This window comes from Melanerpes formicivorus, unplaced genomic scaffold (assembly GCF_026170545.1).
Source record: "Melanerpes formicivorus ecotype bairdi unplaced genomic scaffold, bMelFor1.0.p_v2 SCAF_19, whole genome shotgun sequence".
In the NCBI taxonomy this organism is placed as follows: domain Eukaryota; kingdom Metazoa; phylum Chordata; class Aves; order Piciformes; family Picidae; genus Melanerpes; species Melanerpes formicivorus.
In genome coordinates, this window is record NW_027142371.1 from 13,298,103 (window position 1) to 13,319,293 (window position 21,191).

Below are 21,191 nucleotides of genomic sequence, written 5' to 3' on the forward strand. Positions count from 1 at the left end.
ATATCTTGGGTGTCAGGTTGGACTTGATGATCCTTGAGGTCTTTTCCAACCTTATTGATTGTATGACACCAACACCCACCTCCCCCTGCCCCGCCTGTACACACAGGACAGAGATGGAAGCACATCAGTCTGTGCACTTTATTATAAACCATGTCATGTCTCTCTTGACTTCAGTATAAGAAAAAACACCAAATATAAAGTTCCAGTACAGGATGAGCATCACACTCCTGGCAGTTAATCCCCCTTTTGCCCCCAACCTCGCTCCCTAGCACAGCAACAGAACAAAACAACTTAAAAAAAACACCCTAGGAAGCAACATTCCGTGAGGACACCAGCTTTTAAATTAAGGCAGAATAAATAACTGTTTACATGGGTGACAGGTGCTTGCAGAAGGGTGCTGGAGCCTGGGGTGCTGCTCCTGCTCTGCTGGTCCCTGTGCCAGGGCTCAGTGCTGCAGTGGAGTGGGCTCAGCCACCCTTGCTTGGTGGTTCCCTGTGCTCAGAGGTGCTCCAGGTCATGCTCCTTGCAGCAGTGTTGGTGTGACTTAAGCACATGCTGTGAAAGGATCTCCCACCCCCAGCAGGGTTTGGCCATAAAGTTATCTTTATTGTTTCTGAGCAACTCAGCCTCTTCCCCCCCTATTTCATCTGAGATTTCCCCCCCTCCAACATAACAGCCTCCCTCTTGCTTCAGCAGCATCCTAGTCATTGGCTAAAGAGAGGGACTGGCTGGCATGAAAATCCAAAGGGCAGGGTCAGGATTTACAGGTGTACAGCAGCCTTTGGAGCAAGAACTGAGTAGTTTTACAGTCTAGCTCAGTCCAGAATAAATGGCTCTTTAGGTAGACCTTAAGGAAGCTAAGCATGAAGAGTTTCTTTTGCTGGGAAGCAAAAGAGTAGATGGCACTGGGCAGAGTTAGCTCCACAAAGGAATAGCCAGTGAGGGGGGTGTGGGTGTGGATGTGAGGGATGGTACATACCTCAATCATAAATACAACCACAGAGTGAATGCAATTCTGCCAAGCCACACAAGAGGGGAAAAAAGTAAAATAAATAAAATCATAATCTGTGTCCCACCTTCCCTGCCAGAGGAACAGTCATTTAGAGGGAAATCCAAACAGTGGAAGGTAAGAGCTCTGTTCCATCCAAGGCAGTTAGTGTATTAGTCCCAATCTCCTTCAACCATGGGCAAAAGCACAGTACCAATCCTTTCAAAAAGGAAAATGAAGGCAAAAAAAACCCCCAACCAACATAAAACCTATTCAGTTAAAAATTGGCTTCTCAAAGCCTTTGTAAAACCTAGATGTCTTCTTCAGCTGGTGCATAAGAAAAGCCTAAAAATGCATCTGAGGCACTGGAGCTGCTGGCTGCTAGGTCAGGTGTGTGAGTGATGGAGGCAGAGATTGCTTCTTGGGTGAACTCTGGGTCAAAGTGTCGCAGATCAGCTGGACCAGCCTAAGCCAAGAAGCAGAGAGACAGTCATTGTGAGGGACCAGAGCCCAACCAACCCCTTAGGCTCAAGAAGAGACCTGCTCTTCCAACAGCATCATTCTTACTGCATTTGCAGTTCCTAACCCAGAGTTCAGCACCCCTCAGTGCTTAAGACAGCTGGAGAGGATTCCTTTTGCACCACTAAACAACGAGGACAGACACCCACTTACCACATTGGGGTTGAATGGAGGAGTAATCCTCTTGTGGTACAAGTCATCCCAGTTTATTGGGCTGAAGAACACATGATTCTTTATCTCAAGCTGCATAGAAAGCAGGGAGGAAATTAGTCTTCTGCCAGCCCTCCTTTGCCAGCACCTGCCAGCAGGTTTCATAGCATTGAAGTAGTTAAAGCAAGAGTTTGAGCTACCACTTATCCATGTAGGGGCCATGTAGCAAATCCTCACTACAGGAGGGTCATGGTCCAGTAATCCCTTGAAGGGAGATAACACCATCACATGTTAGTGTCCTAGCTTGTCATCACATCTCGAGTCATAGTATTTTCCCCTTTGGACATTCAGTTCAGTGCCATATGCCCCTTTTAGGGAGCTGAAGGGACATCAGCATGCATGGAAAGCTTTTTCCAAGGCAGTGCTGTTAGGAAAGAAAGGCTCAGAACAGAAAGGTTTCCTATTAGTCCTCCCTCCTGATCTGAACAGAAGCAACCTACAAAGTCTGTCTTGGCACCCAGCCTCCTCTTCTGGTCCTTGTGGAGAAGTCCTTGGAGGATGTCACAAGCTGCCACAGTCTTGCACCCTTGGATCTGGAGTTGCTTGTGCAGAATGTTGTCATACATCTGAGAGACATCCCGGCTGTAAAAAGGAGGCTAATTTGAAAGAAAGGAGAAGCAGCCAGGTAAAGCATGAGCTACCATAAGGAGCCACACATCACAGGTCAAATTGGATCCTGCAGTGAGAAGGTGAAGGAAACCTGCCATATCTCAGCTATCAAACAGATGTGAATAGAGATTCAGAGGGCAAGAGGTCATTCTCATTCAGGATTCCACTGTCTGTGTCAGGTGCCACGCAAACATCAAACCAACCTGAATGTCAACAACAGTCTCCCATCATGTGGCATAATGCAGCTTCCAAACTTACCAGGCCAAACAGCATCTCATAGAGGACAGCTCCTAGGCACCACCAGTCTACTGTCCTGTCATAGGGCTGCTTCTTTAGCACCTCAGGAGCCAAGTACTGGGAAAAGTCAGGAGTAAATATTTGAGTCAAAAAGCTTTGTCCTCACAAGAACACAAACCTGGCTGCAGCTCATGCATTAGGAAGCACACAGATGCAGTTCCTACTATGCCTTGGCAGACTCTCCACTTCCTTCAGAGCAATAGGCTTGAAAGATACCTACTAATACTCTCAAAGTGGTCTGGGTTGTTTGGTTTGGTTTTTGGGGGGTGGGGGTGTCTATAGAAAGTTCTCCCCCTATAGAGGGTTTGTACAAGGATTTGTCACCCACTGCAACTCAGCTTGCAAAGCTGTCCTGCACTAACACATTACACCTCTAAGAGGCTCCTTTGGCTTTGAGAAGGCTTCACTTTTCAGTCCCACTAAGTCTGTCCAAAGCAGGAGAACTACCAATAATCACCACCAAGGAGCAGAGAATTCAACTGGCCTGCAGAGCAAGCAGCACATCAAGTCTGGTCTGGGCAGGGGAAGAAAAACCACACCAAAAAAAAGCCCCACAAGCCAAAGCTGGAACATTCCTGCTTGGTTCATGCTGTACTATTGCATAAGTGTGTCCCCACTGACAGCCAGAGGCTACCACCAGGAAGTTGCTGCCCACTTCTGAGCTTGAAATACTGAAAGGTATCTTGTTTGATGACTCTTCTTCAAGCTACCTGAGGAAGGACTGTAGGATAGGTGTATTACCTAGGCCAAAGTGTTAAAGACCCCAGGTCAGCAAGAAGCAGGAATAAAGCCTCTGAGAAGCCAAACTGGGGATCAGTTTTAGCACAACTCAGTCAAGGTGCATAAGAGAAAAGATGTTTCCTCCCCTAGGAGCAGAGTTCTCATTCCAGGAGAGCCTGGTCCTCTCCTCTGCACAAGGTGTCTTGCAGCACCTGCTTTAGGACATGCAGGAGAGCACAGCAAGCTCCTGTATGTCAGGACATACAGCAGGCTCCCTGTTCTGTAGCTCCATGGGATCAGAACAGGTCAACAGCCTCCTCACAGGTTTGCTTGTGGGTTCCCAGGTTCAAGGTTATGTCCACAGCTACCTGGAGCAGCCCTAGTTTCACAGGGGTGGCCATTGTCAAGTGCAGGTGTCCCTGCCTCTGAAAGCACAGCAAAATTAGAGTACAGCTGCTACAGGCAAAACTCTGCACTGCTGAGTAGGGAAAGCCTTATCTGAACTGCCAGCTTCAGGCTGACAGCCTCAAAGAGACCAAGATGCTCTTACTCAGAGCCCCTATTTTGAGCACCCCCACAAATCTGAGACCCAGAGCAACAAGTCTCTGAAGGCATTCAGCCTGTGCCCGGGGGTCACAGCAAAACCCCAGCACATGCAGTACCTCAGGAGTGCCACAAAAGGTAGTTGTCGTCTCCTCTTGCTCCATTCCTTCTTTGCAGAGTCCAAAGTCTGTCAGTACTATGTGTCCCTAAAGAAAGGAGGGAAATGTCAGCTTGGCCCAGTCTTTCTAGAAAGCAGGCAGGATTTCCAAGCACTGAACTTCACACTGCATCTCCTGTATGCTTTAGAATAGAATTACCCAGGTTGGAAAAGACCTCTGAGATCATTGAGTCCAACCTATCATCCAACACCATCTAATCAACTAAACCATGGCACCAAGTGCCTCACCCAGTCACTTCCTAAACACCTCCAGGGATGGTGACTCCACCACCTCCCTGGGCAGCACATTCCAATGGCCAATCTCTCTTTCTAGGAAGAACTTCTTCCTAACATCCACCCTAAACCTCCCCTGGTGCAGCTTGAGACTGTGTCCTCTTGTTCTGGTGCTGGTTGCCTGGGAGAAGAGACCAACCCCCCTCCTGGCTACAACCTCCCTTCAGGTAGTTGTAGACAGCAAGAAAGTCTCCCCTGAGCCTCCTCTTCTCCAGGCTAAGCAACCCCAGCTCCCTCAGCCTCTCCTCACAGGGCTGTGTGCTCTAAACCCCTCCCCAGCTTTGTTGCCCTTCTCTGGACAAGATCCATGCAGTGAGGTACAGCTATAGCCCAGCCTGCAGAACCACAGCCCTCCCTTTCTGGTCCTGATGTTTTCAAAGCCAGACAACATGAGCTGGGCATATACCTGGCAGTCCAGGAGAATGTTCTCAGGTTTTAAGTCCCTGCAAGACAAAAAAGGGCTGTTTGAGGAGATTTGGCCAGAATATTTAGAAGAGCTGGATCTGAAACAGTGTCAGCTGACAACAGGAGCCAACAAAATTTCCCCATCTACTTCACCCAGACCTTCCCAGTGTGCAGGTTGCCATCAGTGTTGGTTATGAGCATACACACATGCAAACACAAAGGCTGCTGTCACAGGTCAGCTGCATGTCTCTCAGGAACAATTTCTGCAGAGAGAACTTCTTACTTCCTGAGCCAGATTTCTTTTAGATCTTTACACCTAACCCTTCTCTCTTAGAATCAATAAGGTTGGAAAAGACCTCAAAGATCATCAAGCCCAACCTGTCACCACAGACCTCATGACTACTAAACCATGGCACCAAGTGCCACATCCAACCCCTTTTTGAACACCTCCAGGGATGATGACTTCACCACCTCCCTGGGCAGCCTTCCCACTCTCAGGCTGGGAGATTTAGTGCCCATTAGGTCCTGTGCTGACAGCCCCCCTCTTGCAGGGCAGAGTGCCAGCAGCATGTTGCCTTGTCTGGGGTAGGGGATTCTTCTGCTACTCCAGTCCCACGCTCTGCAGGGAGCCAGTGAAGCCCATCTCCTCCCCAGCACCACACACAACCTGGCTGGGCAGACTTGGTGGCCCTGCTGCCCTCATGCCTCACCTGTAAATGATGTTTAGGGAATGCAGGTACCCAATGGCACTGGCGACTTCTGCAGCATAGAAGCGGGCGCGGGGCTCACGGAAACAGCGCTCCCTTTGCAAGTGGAAGAAGAGCTGCAGGCAGATGAGAGGCTTGGTCATTTCTCCTCCCAGCAAAGCAAATGAAGTATGGCCAGGGCAAGCCTGAAAGGCAGCTGCTCAAGTGAAAACTGATTTGCAGCAAGCACCTAAAGGAGTGCAACAAGTGACTCCAAGAAATCTGAACCCCTTTCCAAGCTTCTACAGAACAGAGAAGGAAATCTGGCAAACAACAAAAGGCATCACCCAAGCACTAGACCAGGATCCAGGGCTGTCCCATCAGTGGATTTGGCTTAAAGCTCACCATCAGTGTTTCACATTCTCCACAGAGAACAGTCCTAACATGCTTTTCTGAGTCCTCACTTTGGGGATCATCTGGCTCAAAGTCATAGTCAGCAAGCTCTTCACTCAATTTAGAGGTAAGGTACTAACATGCCAGCTGCTCCTGGTTGGTCCTTGGCAGCAGTCAAAGCAATATTATAGAACCATAGAATCAGCCAGGTTGGAAGAGACCTCCAACATCATCCAATCCAACCTATCACCCAGCCCTAGCCAATCAACTAGACCATAGCACTAAGTGCCTCATCCAGTCTTCTCTTGAAGATCTCCAGGGACAGTGACTCCACCACCTCCCTGGGCAGCCCATTCCAATGGGCAATCACTCCCTCTGTGAAGAACTTCTTCCTAATATCCAGCCTGAACCTCCCCTGGCACAGCTTGAGACTGTGTCCCCTCATTCTGGTGCTGGTTGCCTGGGAGAAGAGACCAACCCCCACCTGGTTACAACCTCCCTTCAGGTAGTTGTAGCCAGCAATCAGGTCTCCTCTGTGCCTCCTCTTCTCCAGGCTAAGCAACCCCAGCTCCCTCAGCCTCTCCTCACAGGACTTGTGCTCCAAACCCCTCACCAGTTTCATCGCCCTTCTCTGGACACATTCCAGTACCCCAACATCTCTCTTGAATTAAAGAGCCCAGAACTGGACACAGTACTCAAGGTGTGGCCTGAGCAGTGCTGAGTACAGGGGAAGAATAACCTCCCTTGTCCTGCTGGCCACACTGTTCCTGATACACTTTAGCATCACTGCCTTCTGACAGGAAGCAGTTTAAGGCAGTAAAGCAGAACGTTTGGGAAGGACCAGACCAAGGATTAAAATAAAGCCCATGAGGCACTCACCTCTCCACCATTCACATAGTCAAGCACAAAGTAAAGCTTCTCTGAGGTCTGGAAGGAGTAATGGAGCCCCACTAGGAAGGGGTGCTTGACATTTTTCAGCAGCACATTGCGCTCTGCCATGATGTGGTTTTGCTGTCAAAAGGCAGGGAAGGTGTTACGAGTTTCAGGCAAAGGTTCAGGCCAGTCTGCTGTAGGGGCTCAGTGCTGTTTTCAGGGCAGCTGGGAACCCAAGAAGGGCATCTCCAGCCTGAGGAATGGCACTATTCCCTCCTATCTGACCAACTCATCTCAGTTCTTCCTCCCATTCCCATGGCACAGAGAAATCCACATCCAGCATTAAAGAGCTCTACATGAGGGCCAGCTGCCAGATACCTCACTGGCACTGCCAGGGTGGCTGACACACTGGTCACTGCTTGCAGGAGTATCCAGGGAGAGCAGACCTACCTCCTTTTTCTTTAGGATGGTTTTCTTGTGCAGGACTTTGACTGCATAGAAAGTCCCATCGCACTTGCGCTTGGCCAGGAGGACCTGCAACAGAAGGTCCTGGTCACAGCTTCCCGTCACACCTTCTGCCACCACTGTGCTTAGGGCTTCCTCAGGAGCTCACTGGAGTGAATACACCAAGTATAGCTTCAAAAGGGCCACTACTAAGTACTTGGTCTTTGAAGCTGGGAAATCAGAGGGCTGGAGCTTTCTCATTGCCAGGGGAAAAATAATGCACCTCCACAGACCTTTCTTATGCAGAAGAGAGAGGAGTTTGGGAGCTTTTGGGGACAGATCCCTCTGAAGTGGATCCTTTCTATATCATGAGGTACAGATTTATCTGGAGATCTTTTGCTAGCCTGAAGCTTATTTGGAAACAAATACTGCTCCTCACCATCACCACCTTGAGCATAAATCACCTCACACATCTGTCCCTGGAGGCTGCAGGCCAGCTTAGAGTAAGAATGGGCTATAAAACCCCTGAGGTCTCAGTGCCTCTACTAAGGTAGAGGTGCAAGCAAAGGGCACAGGCAGAAACTCCTTCAGCAAGAAAGTCTCTTTCCAAGCTGCCCCTCAAGAGCTAGAGACCCCACCCGTACAGCCCACCTACCTTTCCAAAGCTTCCTTTGCCAATAACCTTCAGAAAGTCAAAGTCTGTTGGCTTGGCACTGTTGGGCAAGAATGAAACAAGTTAATGTTTCTGGGAGAGAAGCACACAACAGCAACAGTGCCAAAGCAGAAAGGAAAGGCCAGTGGTTGTGAAAGGGATTAAAGGGCACGGGGTGGGTGACCCTCCCTCCCAGCACGCAGAGGCTTCACACTGTGTGTGTTGGTGCAGACAGGAGAGGATGAGCAATGCCTCAGCAACCCACCTGCTGAACACAGCACCAGGGGGTGGCATCTTTACAGGGAACACACTACAGCCACTCCTCTACAGAAGGCTAGTCAGAGCCAGCAAAACTGGGAAAGATCTTCCCTTACTACCTCTCAGGAGAGATGAGATGAGGATCCACAGACACAGACAGGAGAGCATGATTGTGGTAACAGAGCCCAGCTATAGCTGAGTGTCTTGAAGTCTGGTGCCCCAATGATACACAAGGCATTAAAGCCAAGCAATGTAATGCTCAGGACTTCTGCAGACACCACTCATGTGAGACGTGGACCAGCTGCACCGTCCCCCTGCCAGAGCCCCTCACTGCACACACACCACACCCCACCTGACTTCTGCAGGGAGCTTACTTTGGGTTTGCAGAAGGTCCAAGGTTGATGTTGTCAGTTGGTGTTGGAGGCTAGAGAGGATAACAATTAACAGGAGTCACAAGGAGCACAGGGCAGGGTGTGCTTGCCTTTTCTCCATGCAGCATCACTGGTACAGGGCCATTGATAAACACCCAGTGAGGCACAGGGGATGCCTTGCAAACTCTTGGGGAAAGGGAGAGCTGAGCCATGCACTGCAGCAATGTCATCCTCAAGCTGGGGGCTGTATTGAAACAGAGCCTGTGCTGAAGTCCTCATCCCATACTTGCACAAAGTGCTAAGTGGATGCTTGGCTCCCAGTTGGAGGCTTTCAGAAGCTGCTGTGCTGCCACAGAAGAAAGGTTCAGTTCTCACTGCAGCACCGAGGCATCAGAGCACTGCCCACTACCAGAGCAAGGCAAGAAGCCCTGTGCCCAGCTCTGAGACAGGAGCATTCCTGCAGCAGGACACAACATCACCCTAAACCCTGCAGCCCTCTGCCCACTCCTCTTAAGCCCCAAAACAGGCAAGTTTGGAGCCATGGAAGTTCCCTCATGCAGGCCCAGCACCTGAGCGTTGCAGCTTCCCTCCTCCCAGTGACAAGTCACTACAAACACACAGAATCATGGAATGGTTTGGCTTGGAAGGGACCTTGAAGATCATTTACTTCCATCCCCCCTGCCATGGGCAGGGGCACCTTCCACTAGACCAGGTTGCTCAAGGCTCCTGTTCATGCTCCCCAGACTCTGGCAGCATTATGTCTTATCCAAAAGGCTATACAGAGCCTCTCTGCTCTCCTTTTTCTCCACCCAGCAGCCCCCACAGGGACAAGGCAGCAGAAAGACTCCAGGCAGGCTAATGCAGGCTCTCCTCCTTGCTTTTCCCCTACAGGCACCAACCTAGAAGTGAGGACTTGCTGGCTCAGAGCTCTGATCTCACCTGGGTGTTTTTATCTGGGCTCCGGGAGCGATCCATTAAAAAAGCAACTCGTTCAGCACTTGGGAGAGAGCAAAATGCAAGAGAGAAACAGCTTCACACCATCAACTTGCCAGGGACCACCACAGACCCCAGTGTATGCTCCCCTGCATCACAGGGTACCTCAGATGAGCTCCCCAGCTTCCCAGCTACCCCCTTGGCTGCTCCCAAAAGGCTGTGGGGAAACTGTTCTGGGGGATGCAGGGGACAGTGGGTGCATGCAGACGGGGGGGGGGGGGGGGGGGGGGGGGGGGGGGGGGGAAGGAAATGGTGCCTGAGTGCACAAGTGACTTAAGCACAGGAATATTGGTGCCACTGTCAGGCCTTGATTGCAACAGCAGAAAGCAGGCAGGGCAGCACCATGTGAAGATCAGCACAGCCCCAGCAGCAACACAGCTTCAGGGCCAGACAAGGCTGCAACCCTCCTGGCCATGGCCAGACCCTTCTTGGGGCAGATGGAGCTCCCATCGCACTGCCCAGGGATGCTGCAGCACCTGTACCTGCAGCCCAGGCAGTGTCCCCACAAAGCAGCCAGGAGAGTCCAGCTGGGTCCCACTGCCTCATGGCATCTGGGCTGGCAGCAGCTAGAGAGCATTATACCAGGGCAGGGCAGTTTGGGGCTGGTGGCATTGCAGAGGGGAGGGGTGGCCATGGCAGCCAGGACAAGCTCAGGGAGCAGCAGCAAAGCACAGGGCTCTCTTCTACCCAACACAGCTGCTGCTAGGGCTGGAGAAGTTGGATTTGAACTCCACTCTTGTTGGTTCACACCCACCCTATTTGAGTGTCACTGGGGGAGGATGGGTCCTGCTACCCTAGAGATAACTCCCTCTGGGTTTCAAGGGTTCCCCAACTCTCCTTATGAAGCCAGGATTAAAGAAATGACAGAAGAAAACAAAACCACAAGAAAACAAACCCAACAAAACCCCAGCAAGGCAAAGCCCACACAAAGAGACCCCAGCATACAGAGCTCTCTTCCACTCTCCCCTGCCCCACAAAATTTTGACCATCCCCCTCAGCTCCACCAAGCCTCACACATGGTGAGGAGGCTCTGAAGGCTCTCATCCCCCAGCCCCCTCCAGAAAGAGAGCTCAAAGACACACCCCCACCCCCCAGCCTCCCCCACCTCTCACCTGAGGATGCTCCCCCTCGCCACCCCCCACACACCACCAGGCACCGACCCCAGGCCACCCCAGAGCCCCCCTCCTCCACAGCCAGGCTGACCATGGCAGGGGATGCCAGGCAGCAGTGGGTGCTGGAGGCTGTCCCTGGGCACTGCCCACATCTGGCCGGTGCCAGCCAGCTCCATTCACCGCCGAGCCAGAGCCAGGGTCACGGGGCTGAGCTTTTAAAGGGCTCTCATCCCAGTGGGAGGCTTTTGGTACTCACTATGAGCAGATCCTGGAGCCGGAGGCCTTGATGGTTTGTCCTATCCTCTCCCGGCCGTGCCTGATGAGTTCTGTGAGCAAAGTCGGAGCAGCGGAGCCGATCAGCTGGCAGCAGGATCACAAGTGCACAGAGGCACGTCTGTTCCTCACTGACCTTGCTCTCCTCTCCACAACCACCCTCCTCCCTCTTCCACCCACATACCAAAATAACCAGGAAATTATAGGAACCAGGACAGCTCCCCTCCCAGCCCCACCAGGAGCACTCAGGAGCTCAGAGGATGGGCACAAGTGCCACAGAACAGACACTCTTTCCCCTGGCAGAGAGCACCTGGGCTGAAGCACCACCACCAAGCTTCCCTGAGCTACCCTCGGGTCCCCAGAAGGGACAAGGGGAATGCTCACAAGGGCAATGTTGTACTGGGATAGGTCAGGCACTTGGCACAGCCACTGCCCCTTCCGTTCAGGACTCAGAGTAATTAGGGACATGAATGAAAGCTTTCAGGGCTCTGCAGGAGGTGTGCCAGCACACACATGTCACAGAATAAGTGACTTGCCCAAAGATACACAGCCAGTGCCAGAAGCTGGGACTCCCACCATGCAGCATCCCAGCTGCTCAGCCATGCAAGGCAGTTGCCACCACCCATCATCATCATCACTATCACCTCCTCTGCTTTCAGAGAAAGTCCTGAGCCTGCTCCTTGCTGCACAGGCTGGACAGGAGAAAAGCCCGAGAAGTGGAACCTGCACAGAGGAATTGTTTTGCTTAGGAGCAGACAATAAAACTATTTCAAGATTCAGTTTTGCCCTCTGGCTCTGCTGTGGCTTTGCTATCAGAGGGAAAGAAAGAGCCAAAAACATTCACAGAAGCAGTCACAGGAATATGCACTTCCCTCCCCCACCCAAAAAAAAACCCTCAAACACAAAAGAGAGAGAGCCTCTGCAGGCACGAGCAAGTAGCCATCCTGCAATCTTCTACAGACCAAGGAGCTGGCAGCATCAACTGCCAAAGCCATCTCCCCGGGCAAGGAGCTTGCAGGACAAGTTCTGAGGCAGACACAAGTCCCTGTACAGAACCCTTCCTACATGGGTCTCAGGGTCTGTGTGCTCCAAAGGGTCACTGAGCTTGGCACCCCCAGCAGGTCTGAGATCTAGGGGCAGATCTGAGGAGGAGCCAAAAAGAAGAGAAGCTGTGGGGTTAGAGTTTCTGAATGGATAACAAAAAGGGAAAGCAGGAAGCTAAAGGAATAAACCACAAACCACTCAGTGAGAGAGCTGATCAGGTCTGGTCTGAGACCCTGACCTTGTCCCATACTTTGCCCCTGCAGCAGGTACAAGAACTTGTCCCAGCACCCAGACAATTCAGTCCCCATCTCATCCCACTGGGCATAGTCCTCCTTCCCCTGACAGTCTGGCTCAGTCTGGCTCTCCCTGGTTCACCAGGTTCTCCTGAAGGTCATCCAATGCCTGCCTTGGGGCTGTATCTGTCCCACAGACTGCTAGATGGACTGGCCAGATGTTATGGTCACAGCAGAGGGATGTCAGTCCTGCTGTCTGAGAGCAGGCAATGCTTACTCAGGGCTCAGAGCCAGGGAAGAGGCTGGCACAAGGGGTGGCTGGGAGCACACAGGTGCATACAGAACCAGCCATGGCAAATGGCAGCAGTAGATAGAGTGAAGTCTCCTACACCTTGCTCAGGGGCCTCTCACTAGAGCAACCCAACCCAGCTCAGTTTAACACCTCACTCCCAATCCATAGATGCATCAGGTGATACATCCTGTTCCCTCCAATGTGAGCCCCCACAACCTCAGGCTTGGCCCCAGGGTCAGCTTGCAGCCACTGCTCTGCTCCTAGACTCTGGAAAAATAACAAGCAAGACACAGGTGGACAGGGCAGAGCATCTTGGGGAGCATATACACAAGCTACAGAAACTCATCCACCTGCCTCAGAGGTATTTGCTGGCAGCACAGGGTGCAGGACAAGTTCCTGACTTGCTCCAAGGAGCTTGGACAAGGCTACTTTCGGAGGTCTCCACAAGCTGCGGCCAGGCGAGAGCGCTGCTGCTGGGCAAAGGCAGCGCAGCTCTTACAGGGCCACCTTCACACAGCCCATTCATGCCTTCCCTCACCAGCCCCATTCTGCTCCACTGCCTCTTTGCTGGAAGTGAAGCTACTCAACAAGTCCCTGCTGACCCAGGGCAGCATTTTGCAGCAGCACTGTTTCATTAACCGTGCTGGCTCCGAGGCAGGAGCCTCTCTCCCCGCACTGGAGTACCACAGGCACATTTAGGATGTCTATATCCCCGTCCCACGCTCTGCTCAGGCTCAGAGCCACCTTCCCCAGCCTGTGTCCACCTTCCAAGCCAAGGGCAGCTCCTGGTTGGCATCTGCTGAGCAGTCACACAGGCTCTTCCTCACCAGGAGCAAAGCTGCTCCCCCGAAGCACGGATGCGAGCGCACGCCGAGCAACGGAGCCAGAAATAGGTCACGAAAATCCGCTGGCATCCCGGGCCAGCCGTGCCCAGCTGCCTCCCCACTCCTGCCTGCTGGGGCAGCAGGGATGCTCCAGGCACAGCCAGGGTCAGACAGAGCATCAGCAAGCAAGTCGAACAGTTTCCTGACAGGGCAGGGCTACTACCCCTGCAGGAACACAAACCCCTGCACCCCACGCCCTCTCCCCAAAGAGCATTTCACCCCAACAGCCGGGCCAGGGGCACCCCGCAGGCAGGAGGCACCCGCTCCCACCACATAAAGCTGCTGCTGCCGAGTTGGAGCAGTTACTGCAGCTAAACCTCCCCCCACCACGCATCCCCCAGGCACATACGTTTCCTTCCCAGCACGGCAGAAGCAGCTCCCTCTTCCTTCGCCAGTCCTGCCGGCAGTGACCCACATTCCCATGCTAGCCCAGCGTTATTTGCTACAAACACATTACTAATGCAAGGCGTACCTTGCACGGAGAGGCAACCTCACAGCCTCGTCATCTGCAAAGCTGCCTCCCCCCCTCCTCCCTCGTGTCGCTGCTCTCGGCATCCTCTCCTACCTAACCTACATTGCAAACCCCTCCGAGCGAGGGCTTCGTCCTCTGCTGCTCTGGGAAGGGTTGGTTGCCAGCACGGAGAGGCGAGGAAGCCTCTGGGACTCCAGGCAATGCTTTAGGGGAAGCTCAGGGTTGCAAGAGGGGCACCCAAGTGTTCACCCAGCACAAGGGGGATGCTCTGGTTTCATCTGGGGAGGTAGGCAGGAGGACACCCTGCAAGCACAGGCTTTTACTGGCAAGAGGAAAAAGAAATCCTCTGCCTTTCTTCTGCTGAGAGATAGCTCCAGGCCAGCACTGAGCTCCACTTTTGTTCCCATTGAGGCACAACAGCACACAGCAAGCTCAGGAAAATGTTAGAGAAGGCTTTAAAGGACTTCTTCACCTGGGGAGGCTTTCTTAGCTGCCCTCTGCAGAGCTCCTGGCTCACAGAGTTTTCTCTTGTGGACCCTTTCCCTGACACACCAGGAACACCACAGCTCAGAGCAAGAAGCCCAGCCAAAGAGTTCTGGCTCTGAGCAAACTGCAGCCCACAGACAAACAACTCCAGATTTGAGAGGAAAAACTCCATGCAGAGCTGGAAGGCAACAGCAGGTGGCTGAAGCTTTGCAGCACTTTGCAAGAGAAAAATGAATCCCATGAAAATAAAGAACAAAACATCCAACCCACCTGGGAGCACATTTGCCAGCAGAGGCTGTGTCTGCAAGCAGGGGAAGCAGTCCACAACTGGCAAGCACAGAGACCCCAGACTTCCCATCCTCATGCCAGCCCACCCTGCCTCTGACTGCCCTGGCAGACCAGAAGCCTGAGGCTCTTTCCTAAAGCTCAGCTGGAAATAGCTGTGCTTCCTGCAGCAGTTCATTGAGCCCCTGAACACAACCACCTTCCCACGGCGACCATACCACTGCCTCTGCCTCGCTGCAGCTCTTTAAAGAGAGCAGAGGCTGCTCAGCTGCAAACAGTTAAGAGATATCTGCTAGATCTACCCAAGGAGGGAGAATTTAGGTGGGGATGCAGGTGGTGGGTAGAAGCAAATTCCATCTGGGCAGGCTTCTCAGGTGCTCACAACAATTCTTGACACATTAGTAAGCTGGCAGTTTGTCCACTGCCCTGTGGATTTGGAGGAAGGTCAAAACTGTCGTTTGGTTCAGGTCCAACCCAGAAGGAGCTGCTCCTTCCCATGTCCTCCACCAACCCAGGGCAGCCAGACTGGCACCCTGCAGCAGTGTTATATACAAACATCAATACATGTGAAGGAGGAAACCTGGTGTGGGAGGGTGATCTGAGAACAGAGCCTGGGCTCTGAGCAAAAGGAGGCACTGGAGGAGGAGGAGGGGTGGATATTTTCTTCCTCTGTTCACCAGAACAGGAGGATACAGTCTCAAGCTGCGCCAGGGGAAGTTTAGGCTGGAGGTGAGGAGAAAGCTCTTCACTGAGAGAGTTGTTAGCCATTGGAATGTGCTGCCCAGGGAGGTGGTGGAGTCCTCATCCCTAGAGGTGTTCAAGAGGGGATTGGACGTGGCACTTGGTGCCATGGTCTAGTCATGGGGTCTGTGGTGACAGGTTGGACTTGATGATCTTTGAGGTCTCTTCCAACCTTGGTGGTTCTGTGATTACAAATAAACCAGGAGACAAGCCAACTCAGACAGCTTGTTGAGTGGTAGTTGCAAGGCAGAGGGTTGGGCAACCTTCTCGGGGGGGAGCAGAGGAGCTGCTCACCCTGGGACAGGTCCCTCACTCCAGATTACAGCCAACATGTAGACATCTGAATCATCTGATGTGCCCACTGCCATGTGTAAGGAGAGAGGGGCAGCAGCATGTGGTCTGAAACAGATTCAACCCTGATTATTTTTGCCCAGCCAACGTCCTCAAGCTCTGAGCATTGCCAGCTCCTAAAAGCCTCTTCTATTCTGTTCTTATTTCCTCCTTGCACTGAAATGGTCAAGTTGCAGAACACTTCCAGCAGCTGACTAACATATTCCAAGCAGAATCTCCTGGCTTTGTTTCCTTGCATAAAAACCTTGCTATTAGTGACCAAGTCTGCTTGATTTGATGATTTTTTTTTCTCCATACAAAAGCATCTTTAATTGAAAACAAAACAAACCCCAAACCTTTTCCTCTCCAAACCAAAGAAAGCAGAAGGATCCTGAAGGAAAAGATTTGAGCAGCTAGAATGCAGAAGATAGCCAACCAGGAGTGTGGCCAGTGATGCTGATAGATACTGATGGACAAGGCAGTGGCTGGCTTGGCTTTGCCCACCCCACCCCCCCTGCTGGGAGGGCTTGCTGACACACACGGGCTGTGCACGCACTGGCTGTCACTCAGGGCCATGCTTGTGATGTGAAGCTGCCACCCCCTGTGCACACAGCTCCCCCCTGGCCTCCCAGGTCCCATGGGAGCTGGACTCCATGCAGCCCTCTCTGGGAAGGGTGAGTCCCTGTCCGTGCCTGCCAGGCTAGGCTGTGGCACCAGCCAGATGTGCAGTGGGGTTCTGTCCTCTGCCAGCTGCTCCACAACCCAATGCTGGTGGGAGACCGCTGTGGGGAAGCCTCTTCCATGCCCTCACCACCCCCAGGGATTAGTGCCACCCTACCAGGCGGGAGCATTACCCTTTGTCTTCCCCAGGGCAGTGGAGGAGGGCTCCATCCAAGCCACGATCATAAAGCCAGCCACAAGAGTGCCTTCTCCTCACAGCTGGGCAACCAGCACGGGGCCTCCTCGGGCAGCAGCTCACACAGATGTTTCTCCAGCTGCAGAGGTGAAAGGCACAGGAGTAAGAGCAGAAACAATCCCTCGGGTGGAGCTCTGGCTGCCTGCCAGCCGGCACAGCTCTGGGACATGGGGCCAGCTCCTGCCAGCTGGTACAGCTCTGGGACAAGGGGGGCCTGCTCCCTGACCCTTGTCTGGCCAGCACCCACCCAGCACTTGGTCTGGTGGAGATCACTGGGGTGCTCTGCCACTGCTCCAGTGTTCAGCAATAGCCTGCAGCAGCTCTTGCCCCTTGCCCAGGGCAGGACGAGTTAGTGCCCCCTGAAGAGGCTGCTGGAGGTGGGAGCTCTTCCAGGGCACATGCACTGTACAGGCATGGAGGCACACAGCGATGGAGGTGCTCCAGGCATGGCCACACACCCCCTACAGCAGGACTGGCCTTGCCCTGTTCCCCAGCCCAGCACCCACAAGCTCCTCCATTAACCCACTCTAGAGTGAAAGCAGAGAGCTGCTGGGGTCAATGTGGGGTTGGCCAGTGCTGCTGATCTGATCTGATCTGCTCTGCAGGGGCAGCTTCCCTGCCCTCCAGAGAGCACATCTGTGCCAGGAAAACCTCTTGGCTGGACCTGGGTCCAGAGGTGATGAGCAGCTCTTGGGTAACTTAACCCCTTTCATGCATGGCTCCTGCCTGGGCTGGACTCGGTCAGAGCACGGTGAGGGCAAGGCCCTGGCCACAGAGTGGTGGAGTTCAGAGCTGCACTGGCAACATTTTCCTTTCCCCCATGAGGAAGGGAAGCTGCTTTCACTTCCACTAGCCCTACATGGGGCCAAGGGCTGCATGGGTCTCCTTGGGTGAGCCTGATCCCTCCTGGTGGGGCAAACCTTGGCTGGTGCAACTTCTCCTGGGCAGGACAAGTCCTGTTTGACAAGGAGGTCCAGCCCATTGTCTTTACACACAGAGCAGCTCCCCCTTCTCTCTGTATTAGAATATTTTATGTGCTGTTTCACAGGGAAAGGTGTCCTGTCTAAACCTCCCTATCTAGCAAGATCCACAATCAAACCATAAAAGGCTTCCTGAAGTGAAACCTCAGCAATCAGAGTTGCAGGGAAAGGTGCAGATAAGATTAAAACAAACTGTTCTCCAGAGAGCACAAAGCCATTGACCTGCAGTGAAAGGTGACCTGAGGTCTGGCTACTCAGCTGTCTCTGCTGGAGGAGGAACAGGATAGGGGTAGGATAGGGTTATCAGAGCCTATTTATTCATCTTAAGAGGATTCAGGAAAGACTAAATAGACTGTTGGTGACCACTGGAGTTCTTTAAAATGTAATTATTCCCCCCCTATATTTTTCTTTGAATCCTCTCCTCTCCCTCCCCTCTCCTCTCCTCTTCCCTCCCCTCTCCTCCCCTCCTCTCTCCCCCTCTCCTCCCCTCTTCCCTCCCCTCTCCTCCCCTCTTCCCTCCCCTCTCCTCCCCTCCTCACTCCCCTCTCTTCCCCTCCTCTCTCCCTCCCCTCCCCTCCCCTCCTCTCTCCCCTCCCCTCCCCTTCCCTTCTCCTCTCCTCTCTTCCCTCCCTCTCCTCTCCCCAGCAGGACCTCAGGGCAGTTATAGGCTGTGTTTCAGAGCCTTTCTTAAAACCAAAACCAAACCCACTTCTTTTGGTTTTTTTTTTGGGGGGGGGGGGAGGGGGTTGGGGGGCGCTGAGCCTCTCTTTCCTTCTGCAGCAGTCAGTCTGATGCAGGGTGCACAGTCAGGCTCACCAGCCACAGCTCAAGCCCTAAGTGGCACCAGGCTGGTGGGAACAAGGGCAGAAGGGCAGATTCCCAGCTGGATCGAGCAGGGTTTAGCAGCTCAGGGACAGCTCAGAGAGTCCAAACCCAGGCCCCTCTCTGCTGGCACGGTGCTGGCTTCATTCGGAATGCTTGTGAGTGAAGCATCCCTGGGAATGCTCCTCCGCTCTAGCCCCACCCCTATCCCTGAGAGCTGCAGCTCCAGCTCCACTGCATGGCATGTGAATTTTCGCCCTTTTAATCCACGTGCCAGAGCTGGGGAGCAGCTGGTGCTGGCACAGGCAGAGATTGGCTCCAGCAGAGCTATATATGTACCCTGGAGCCAGCGGGCAGCCCGGTCCAAACTGGGCCAAGCGCCGCTCACGGCATTGTCAGGACCTGTGAGCCCCTGAGCAAAGAGCAGCAGGTCTGCTCTGAAATCTGTTGAGCTCATCTCTGGTCCCCTGCTGGCTGGGGCTGAGCAGGAACAGCCCTTGGGCTGCTGACCCCCTGCCAGTAAGTATGTCAAGGGTGCTCCATTAGAGGGGTGCTGGACGCCGAGATCAGCCCAAGAGACCACAGCCAAAATGCCCTCAAATTCCTGGTGCAAACTTCACCCTTCTGGGGCTCGCTCCCAAAGCCCCCTGCAGCCCAAGCCTCCTTTCCCTGTGCAGGTGGCTCAAGGACACAGAGGGACACACAGCTGGTCACGAGCTGGATCTGCTGATCTGCCAGCTCCTGAAACCAACCAGGGTCAGGGGCACCTGTAGCTGCTCCCCCCCCGGGAGCTCACCCAGACAGGTGAGCTGATGTGGGGTTGCAGACACAAACAGGGTGGTGGAAGCTCCTTCTGATGGAAATTTCCTGGGGGAGGAAGAGTTAATGCAGGAAACCTTTCCACTTAGTACAGTATTTCCAGAGGGAGTAAGGACTCTGCTCATCTCCTCTCTTGAAACCTCCACAGCTGGGAAACAAACCTCCTCTTCCAGCTGCTGACCCTGAGCCAGACCTCCCCCAGAAAGCAGCTGTCCCATGGGCCAGGCAGGTCCTTGCCATCAAGGGACAAACCCTTCACAAAACTCTCTACCTCCCCCTTTGGGGTTTAAGTCCTCATGCAGAGAAGGGAAAGTCAGGATCATCCCAGAGAGAGCCAGTGGTCATTACCTGCAGAGCGAGGCATGGGAGCTGGGATCCTGGGCTCTGGCAGCGGGGCCAGCAGGCAGTGCCACGCTCGGCAGCGGGACGCAGCAGGTACCTCTCTCCCTCCCCTCGTTCGCGTTTTGGCGATTCGGTCTGAAGGTCGAAGGAAAAGTCCGAAGGAGTGGCTTGTGGCAGGAAGTAAATGATTACCCTGCCACCGGGACCCAGGCACCCGGGAGCTGGGGTGGGAGAAGAAAATCCTTCCTTGGGGGGGATTAGAGGGCTGCTGGCTGGCAGGGAAGTGCAAAGGGTCAGAACAAAGTGCTCTGTTCCCCGGAGGCTGTGCCAGGTCACATGCCAAGTCCTAGCAGAGGTAATGAGACATGGGTCACCTCCCAAACACCAGCAAGACCGCCTGGGTGTGGACAGGACTCATTGCTAACCCACCAGCAAGCCACAGAACTTGTCAGCAAGGGATGGGCTGGACGAGGTGGAGCCTCATCCCCTGGTAGCACTGCATCCAGGGTGGGAGATGCAGGGGACCTTGGACCTTGCAGGTGTGACAGTCCTACCACTCCACTTCTGCCTCCTGTGTGACCCTCCTGTGGCTCCATGTACCCCATCCTGGACCACACACACACAGGAAGAAGCATTTGAGCAGCTAATGAGGGCCAAGCCCCACAGGCACAGAAGAACCCTCTTGAAGTCAAACCCTACTGCCCTCCATTCATGCCTTCCACCTTCCCTGTTCCTCTCCCTTCCCCTCTGCAGATGGCCAGCACTGTTGATCACCACATTCCTGCACGGGTGGGTGCTGGTTGAACATGTTGTTTGAGCCACACACTGTTGGTCACTGCTGGACTGCCCAGCTCCTCAGCAAAAAAACACCTTTGTATGAAGGTGACATTTTCTTTTTGCCCAGGGAGGTTTTTCAGCCTCAGAAGCCCTTTTGCACCTGCCCATCTCGTGGGAGTGGACCAAGATGGGTGACAAGTCCCCCAGCCTTGGGAAAACATGAAGGGCCACACAATTCCTCAGGCATTGCCGGGCTCCTGGCATTGTCAGCACGTGGCCATCCCAACATGTGGCCTGGAGATCCCAAAGCAGAGAGGAGAAAGAGGAATGGCCACTGGATGGGGGGGCCATTACAAAAGCAAAAGGCTCAGCTGAGGTGGGATCTGCACACACAGATGGGCACAACCATGTGAAAATCAGATGATGGAGGTTATCTGAGGCATTATCTGAAGCAGTCTGTAAGACATGATTTGGAGCCACCAAAGTTCACAAGGCTAAGACAGCTGACTGCCAGCACAGCCAAGGTCTGCAGCTCCATGTGCATGGGGAGAAGGCAGAGGCCATACCTGCTCCTCTGTGAGCTGCAGCACCAGTGGCAGCATGTGGAGAGAAGCAGTCTCAGAGGTGGCACAGCCATGTGGGAGCGTGAGGATAGCAGAGGTCGGATATAACCCTCATGTCTCGGGGAACAAACCCAAAGAGAGGTCCCTACTGTGCTTGAAGAACCATAAAGTCACACAGAGAGAAGTAAATCCATCCCTGCTAGAGCAGAGAGGGCCTTTGTTTGTCTGGTTTGCAGAATGAGAAGGTTTAGAGGATTGCTGCAGCACATGACCAGAAGCTACGAAGCTGCAGACAAAAGCCATTTGGAGCAGAGATCAGAACTCCCTGCCGTGCTGGCTTTTCAGCAGATTGCTGCTTTGTCCACGTCAAACCTGCTGCTATTTGGGGGGGTTATTTGTTTTGCTCAC

At 53.3% G+C, this 21,191-nt stretch overlaps 1 protein-coding gene across 3 annotated transcripts; it reads right to left on the reverse strand.

The window, feature by feature from the left end:
- Window positions 1-124: 124 nt before the first annotated feature.
- On the reverse strand, window positions 125-19,565 carry SGK2 (serum/glucocorticoid regulated kinase 2). Of its 3 annotated transcripts, none has more exons than XM_068150118.1 (15): window positions 19,450-19,565; window positions 16,419-16,559; window positions 10,781-10,850; window positions 9,359-9,416; window positions 8,423-8,472; window positions 7,794-7,851; window positions 7,145-7,228; window positions 6,701-6,832; window positions 5,453-5,565; window positions 4,744-4,780; window positions 4,006-4,092; window positions 2,585-2,680; window positions 2,158-2,313; window positions 1,661-1,750; window positions 125-1,454 (listed from the first exon to the last, which is right to left on the reverse strand). In XM_068150118.1, exons 2-15 carry the CDS (start codon window positions 16,468-16,470, stop codon window positions 1,299-1,301), a joined length of 1,239 nt encoding a protein of 412 aa, XP_068006219.1. In that variant the 5' UTR covers window positions 16,471-16,559; window positions 19,450-19,565; the 3' UTR covers window positions 125-1,298. The 3 variants fall into 3 exon arrangements, with proteins under 3 accessions (XP_068006219.1, XP_068006217.1, XP_068006218.1); XM_068150116.1 differs by having other exon boundaries at window positions 1,661-1,921; XM_068150117.1 differs by lacking the exons at window positions 16,419-16,559; window positions 19,450-19,565 and adding an exon at window positions 14,479-14,701.
- Window positions 19,566-21,191: the final 1,626 nt, after the last annotated feature.

What these genes read in the sequence shown, in the direction of transcription:
- SGK2 (XM_068150116.1), bottom strand. Translation starts at nt 16,470, where the DNA reads ATGATCGTGGCTTGGATGGAGCCCTCCTCCACTGCCCTGGGGAAGACA. An exon ending in CCATCCTAAAGAAAAAGGAG is followed by an intron (nt 6,833 to 7,144) that starts GTAGGTCTGCTC and finishes GCCTTTTGACAG; the next exon opens with CAAAACCACATCATGGCAGA. An exon ending in CCTTTTGTGGCACTCCTGAG is followed by an intron (nt 2,681 to 4,005) that starts GTACTGCATGTG and finishes GACTTTTCCCAG; the next exon opens with TACTTGGCTCCTGAGGTGCT.